The following is a 6633-nucleotide window of genomic DNA, read 5'->3' as shown; positions in this document are numbered from 1 at the left end:
GAAAGAAGAAAATTATTGTTCATTATTTACCTATTGTTTGCCTGTCTCTGCTACATGGACTTGTGAGTATAAGGGGGAACTAGGAGGGGAGGACAGGGTGAAGGAACATAGTAAGGGAGCCAAGTAGGGGGCTAAGAGACTAAGAAGGCTAGAGGGAATGAAAGACTAAAATGGGTGGATCCAGCACATTGTAGGCACTTCCTACAGCACCAGGAGAAGTTGGTTGTGGCTGGGTCACAAGGGACCATTTCTAACTCTGGGGCATTCCAAGTCCAGGAGAATCTGCAAGACTGGATTGAGCCCAATTATCCCAGCATAAGCAAAGCTGTGACCTGGAACGAGAGCCACTCTCCATGCTTAGCCTACCATCAGTTGCCAACCCCCATCCATCCCAGACTCTCAGAAAGGGTCAGGCAGCTGCTCCAAGTATTCCTGTAGGTGGGCCTCAGCATGGAAACAATGTAGAACTGTGGAAAGCCCAGAAGACTCTGTGGGAGATAAATAAGGATGGGAACAGAACCCTTTTTGGTAAAAATGAAGTGTTTCCCTTAGTGCTGAGGGGTGGGAGTCCAGCTTGGGAATGTTAACCTTTCCCCAGGCAAGTCTGCTGGAAAAGGAGGGTGTTCACATACAGAAGGGACCCTGCCTGTCCGGCCAGTGGCCCAGGGCAGCACAGGCAGGGCACAAGAGACTCTCTAGAACTGGGTCCCTACATAGAGCTGCTCACTCCATTTTGCCCTTTCCTTCCCCTGCAGAGGTTCAAAGCTGTCCATAGACCATCCATTTCCCTCTGGTCTTAGAGTGCGGTGGGATGTCTGGGGGCGGTATGACTTTCCTCCTACCCATCTCTGCATTCCAAAGGCAGGGCAGAGCACCCCCATGTTTTCACAGTGGGCTCAGATGAATCTTCTGCTGCCCAGCAACCTGATCCTGCTACCCCACGGCTCTGCCCCCAGTTGTGACACACATATTCCTCACTGCCACTAAGGACACTTACTTTGTCAAAGACAAGGGTTATTTCCAAGCCCATCCTCCTAGCAGACCTTTGGGAAATTGCTTATCAGAGAGGTTTGTCACCAAAGTAGTCTGATCCTTTCCTCCACCTCAGGGGAGAGATGGGTCTGGAAGCAGAGTGAATCCTTTGTGTCTTCCACAGCAAATGAATATAAGTCGGCAGGCACTACTCTCTGCATGCCCCTCCTCAGCACCATGGAATGCCCAGTCCCACTCCTGCCATCCTTGCCAGCTTGGGAGGGCCCTCCTGGCCCCGGTGTGGCGGGCCCAGTTGGGAGTGAGCCGGAATTCCCTAGGGACAAAGCTCTGATTCACCGGCTAAGCCCTTACATAGCCGCCCCCTCAAGATTCCTGGGGGGTCAGTAAACAAACAGGGTGACAGCTCCCACCTCTGGCCTGGCGAAACTCTGCCTGCCCTCTCTGCGGGAGCCTGCTCAGAGCCTGTCAAGACTGCCTGTGGATCACCAGGCATTGGGTCTGGATTCGTGCTGAGGGATAATCATGGAGCTGCTCCATCCTGCAACGGAGTCCCTGCAGCACAGGTAGTGTCAGCTCTTTGGGATGCAGGGTGACTGAGTTAAGAGTTTTGCCCCAGAACCTGGCTGCGCCCTCAGTTTCCTATTAGTATGTGGCTGCAAGCTGTGGTTTTAATGGTATGGTTGGTTTTCTAAATTGCCTGGAGAGTCTTGTGTGGGAAAGAAGTCTTGGGGGGAAGGAAACTAGACAATCTCAGCCACAAATGGGACTGTATTCTTTCCAGAGAAGGCAAGCAGGTGGACAGGCAGGCAGTGGGTTTCCCGGGGCTTGGGTGAAGAGGCTAAGCTGAGATTTCCTCCTCCACACTCCCGCTTCCTCCACCCCTACTGCCCCCCTTGTTGAGCAATCTTGACATTGTGTTGGAGGCAGCTAACTTCTTAGGGCTATTTGGCATAACCCCATTCATCCAAACCCTACATTACCCCAAAGAGTGACAAGTGATGGGCTGTGGGCTTGGGTACCCGAGATTTTGGCAGACTCCATGGCTGGTCCTCTTAGCTGCCCACTCTGGTCTGAGCTTTCTTTTCCAGAGGTTGGGTAAAGGATGGGACCCTGAAATAGGAGCTTACAGCTCATCTATTTCTGTGGTTGCCAGCATTTGGGGAAATTCTGAGCAGCTCTTACCTAATGCAAGGACTTCCAGGTTCACACCTGGGCAGTAGTCCTGGCAGAATTTATAATAATAAGAGTAATACTATAGTAATCAGCAGTCATATGTGACTGACCTATAACAAGAGTGGACCTTGCAATGAACAGAGCCACCGAGTCTTTATCTCACCCCCAAACATACCCTGGAACAAACCCTTATCTTTCCTTGTTCACACCTGTCCCACCCTTGTCTTCCTACAGACCAGGGTGAGGCACACTCCAGGGGTCACAGGATGTCTGTATTTCTGTCCAGGTTAGAGCTGCTGCCATCTCCCCTGTACCTCCTCAGGATGGTGCTGGGGTTTTCTGCCTAAGCACAAAGCTGGTCAATGGGTCTGTTGGTACCTCTGGACCCCTGGAACTGTCAGCCATGAATCTGTGTTGGAATGAAATCAAGAAGAAGTCTCACAACCTCCGGTAAGGCCTGCTCTCTACAAACAGGGGCCGTAGAAACCTGGCTTGGATAGTGTTGGGCTCCTTTTACTGCTGCAGCCTGTCATTCTCCTCTCAGCCTGTACCTCACCCTTTCATTAGCCTAACTGTCTCCTTCTCCTCCCTTTCCTTCTCTGGCACTGGAGGAAAAACCCGGGTCAGAGATCAGGAGACTTGGATTTGAGCCTCAGGTTTAAGTAGCTGTGTCACCTTGGCTAAGTGGTTTTAGTTATCTGAATTTTAGCTTCCATTTGTTTGGATTATTTTTAAGGAAAAAAAATGGGTGAAGGAATAATACCTATCCTACCTACCTCACAGTGTTGTCATGAGAATTCAACTAAGATATGAAAATGCTTGCTAAACTTTTTTAAAAGCACTGATATATAAATGAAAGATATTATTATTTCCTCCTCCTCCTCTTTGCATAACTGTTCTCCATCTTGGTAGATCTCATCTGCTCTCTCTCCCATTCTTTCATCCCTCTTCTCCAGAAGTAGGGAACCTTTTTTCTGCCAAGGGCTATTTGAATATTTATTTGTGGGCCATACAAAATTATCAGCTTAAAAATTAGCCTGCTATATTGTTCAAACATTTAATTAACTCACCCCTAATGCCTTGGCAGGGCCAGACCAAATTATTTTCAGGGCCTTATATGGCCCTCAGGCCGGATGTTCCCCACCCCTGCTCTATTCCCATCCATTCGTTATTAACCCACCTAGTGCTCCGCAACTGAGAACAATTCAGTAAGAGCTGGAAGGCAATTTCTATATCAGTTGTTCCTTTTTTCCCTACCCCTACTGTATCCCCCACCCCACACTTTTCTTCTCCACACTATATCATCAAAGCCCAAACCTATAGCTTCTGGTAAGCTCTAGTAGGGATGAGGCAGTGTGGAGAAATTGAAAAAAATGCAGGCTCTGGAGTCAGATAAAACTAAATGCAAATTAAAACTCTATTAGTGACTTAACTATGTGATCTTGAGTAAATTACTTAACCTCTCTGGGCAATACTATAGCATTGCCTACCTATAAAGTTGCTCTGAGAATTAGTGGAAACAAAAATTTAGGGAAAGGGCTTGGCCCAGGTAATATGGAGGCAATGCATCATTATTGTTGCCAGCTAAGGGGAATGGACTCGGTGACTGCACACAGCCTAGGCTGGCCTCCAGCTTCCTACCACCTGGACCTCAGCTCATGGTTCATTTGTGGGGGGAGGCTGACAGAGATGATTATACAGTGCACATTTTTAATATGCCATATGTTATACCTCTAGCCTATGTTGCTATTATTCTTTGGGACCCTTGGACCTCTTCTATTTGTATGCATCCTTGCACATGTGAGTGCCTACACTCAACCCCCTGACTTGCCCTTCCCACTTATTGCATCCTTCCCTGCTCAGAGAGCAGGCTCCAAAAAGCCTCTGTGGATGAGCAGTTGGCATGAGTTGAGTTCCTCTAGGGCAGTGGTCGGCAAACTGCGGCTTGTGAGCCACATGCGCTCTTTGGCCCCTTGAGTGTGGCTCTTCCACAAAATACCATGTGCGGGCGCACATGTACAGTGCGATTGAAACTTCATGGCCCATGCGCAAAAGTCGGTATTTTGTGTATATATACATTAATGTTCCACATAAGTGTTTGTTTGGGAGAAAATGTTTGCCACTTAAAAACAAGATGAAAATCATTGGTCTTACCCATTGTGTGCAGTGCTCGCCTAGAGGCCTTCTCAGACCACAGTGGAAAGCTTCAGCTCTCTCTCCAAGAGATTATTGACTGGCTCAGCCAAAAGGATGAGGAATTGTCAGCGCAGCTGCCCCTACAAGGGGATGTGGCCCTGGTGCAACAGGAAAAGGAGACACATGCGGTAGGTTCAAATTATGGAGGCCATGGTGTGTGCCTCTCAGTCGTGAAGGGATTGCTTCTACAGTACCCTGTCAGAAGGACACCCAGTCTCCGCTTACATACTTAAAGTAACAGGAAGTTGCATGCGGTCCTAAAGACCTGTGAATGGCACTCCACAGAGAAACTCAAATCTTTCCTCTTTCTTTCTCCTGTCAAATATTGGCCTCCCTTAAAATCATGCCATGATTTTTAGTGGAGCCGTGGAAAATAAACCTAATATAACATAAATTGAAAAAACATAGGATACAAAAACATATACGGGTGGATCTCAATTATATAAAATATATATAGATGTTAGTACATGTATGCAAACATATAAAAACATAAGAAGGAAGTATATCAAAATATCCATAATGGTTAACAACTCTAGATTATGAAATTGGAGTTCTTTTTGATTTTTTTATACTTTTCTAAAACTTCTAAGATTTCTGTGACATATATTACCTTTATAATCAGAAAATAGCAACAGATTTCTAAAAATATATACAGATGCACTGAAAAAAATGATAATTATGTGACATGACAGATGTTAGCTAATGCTACAATGGCAACATATTGCAATATAAATGTATCAAATAAATATGTTGTATACCTTAAACTTACACAATATCATATGTCAATTATATCTCAATTAAAAATACATACAAAATGGAATATAACACAACAAGAAAATAAACTATAATTTTGTGTCACAACATGGATCAACATTAAAGACAGTATGTTGATTGAAACAAAAGATACAAAAAGAGGATATACTGTATGATTCCTTTTATATAAAGTTCAAAAATGGAAAAACTAATTGGTGGAATTACAAGACAAAATATTGGTTACCCAATGGGGGTGGGGGGGGGGGGAGTATAAGATAGTGACCAGAAAGGGCCATGAGGGGCTCTTCTGGGATGCTAGTGGAGTTCTGTTTCTTGATCTCGGTACTAGTTATAGAGATGGAATCACTTAATGGAAATTCATTGAGATGTGCACTTTTGATTTTTTTACTTTTCTCTATGTATACTTAAATAAAAAGTTAATTAAAATCAGTGTAATCTTGCTCATTCTGGTTTTGATTTATCTAAGCCCCTTACAGGGAACTTTCTCAGTCTTCTAAAGAACCCAAATTCCCAGCCCCAAGTCCCCACGATTCTCTCTACTCTGGCAAAGAGACGCATTTCATACTACATAGATGTTCCAGTGTCACAGTTATTCTTTCTTCTGCCTATAGGGAGGACTTTTTGTCTGGATAGGCCAAAGGTACATGACAATGCCACAGGATCAAGTTACACTGAGAAGAAAGGTTGTCAATTGTAGAATGGAATGTAAAGTGATTGATTGAAAGACTTTTCTTCCCTGTTGACTGTGTTGCTAAACTTCACAGACATTTATGGAAGATGTGAAGTCTCGGGGCCCCTATATCTACTCCGTGCTAGAGTCAGCTCAGGCCTTCCTGTCCCAGCACCCATTTGAGGAATTAGAGGAGCCTCGTTTGGAGAGCAAAGGTGGGTGGTCTTCCTTTCTTCACCCTTCTTCTTGAACTATGAACAACTAAACACCTTCCTGCCCTCCCCAAACTAATTTTCTCAGCTGTTACCTAGGAGGATAGCTTTCTCCTAGGAGTCCAAAGTTGGAGAGGAGAGATTCATACTACAAGAAAAAGCAAAGAGAACAGAGCCTGATGCTGGCCTGCTGCCCCCGGCTTCCACCACGCCCATGGGGCTGTAATCCCTGGAGAGGGTGTGGCCGTTCTCCAGGATCCGAGACAGCTGGTCAGCAGGCTGGGTCTTACAGGAGCTTGTACCGGCCTTCCAGGATGAGTGGCGATGCAAGGCCAGGCTCTGGCGGGCATCACGCAACTGGTTCTCCAGCTCACGCACCACCAGGCGCATGTAGCCAAAGCTTGCCCGGGACAGCACCTTCACCCAGGCCTCCTGGGCTGCCGGTCCATCAGCAGCAAGCAGGTATGGACGCACACCGGGGGCGTTGAAGCAGATGGTGAAGGCAAACTCCTCCGGCACGGGAGCCTCGGCCAGTTCCACCGTGCAGCCCTCCAGCACCACCAGCCCCAGAGGGGCCCGGGCCTCTCGACTCTCAAAGGAGAACAGAAAACTGCC

The 6633-nt window shown here is 46.5% G+C and overlaps 2 protein-coding genes across 3 annotated transcripts in view; one reads left to right on the top strand and one right to left on the bottom strand.

Moving 5' to 3' along the window:
- Window positions 1-6633, top strand: part of DRP2 (dystrophin related protein 2) — a 36014-nt gene that overhangs the window by 1594 nt on the left and 27787 nt on the right. The window contains exons 1-4 of one of the 2 annotated variants that reach the window (XM_015564311.1): window positions 1431-1556; window positions 2453-2616; window positions 4334-4490; window positions 5901-6021. In XM_015564311.1, the coding sequence (XP_015419797.1) occupies window positions 2570-2616; window positions 4334-4490; window positions 5901-6021 (325 nt within the window). In that variant the 5' untranslated portion in view covers window positions 1431-1556; window positions 2453-2569. Of the gene's footprint in view, window positions 1-1430; window positions 1557-2452; window positions 2617-4333; window positions 4491-5900; window positions 6022-6633 lie in introns of those variants that run through there. The other variant, XM_015564310.1, reaches the window with a different exon arrangement.
- LOC102760160 (sesquipedalian-2-like) overlaps window positions 6133-6633 on the bottom strand; it is a 3775-nt gene continuing 3274 nt past the window's right edge. The window contains exon 3 of the mRNA XM_006764276.1: window positions 6133-6628. Within this exon, the coding sequence (XP_006764339.1) occupies window positions 6133-6628 (496 nt within the window). The remainder of the gene's footprint in view (window positions 6629-6633) is intronic.

The sequence above is a fragment of the Myotis davidii genome, unplaced genomic scaffold (genome assembly GCF_000327345.1).
Source record: "Myotis davidii unplaced genomic scaffold, ASM32734v1 scaffold1241, whole genome shotgun sequence".
In the NCBI taxonomy this organism is placed as follows: domain Eukaryota; kingdom Metazoa; phylum Chordata; class Mammalia; order Chiroptera; family Vespertilionidae; genus Myotis; species Myotis davidii.
This window is presented reverse-complemented; position numbering and strand designations above follow the sequence as displayed.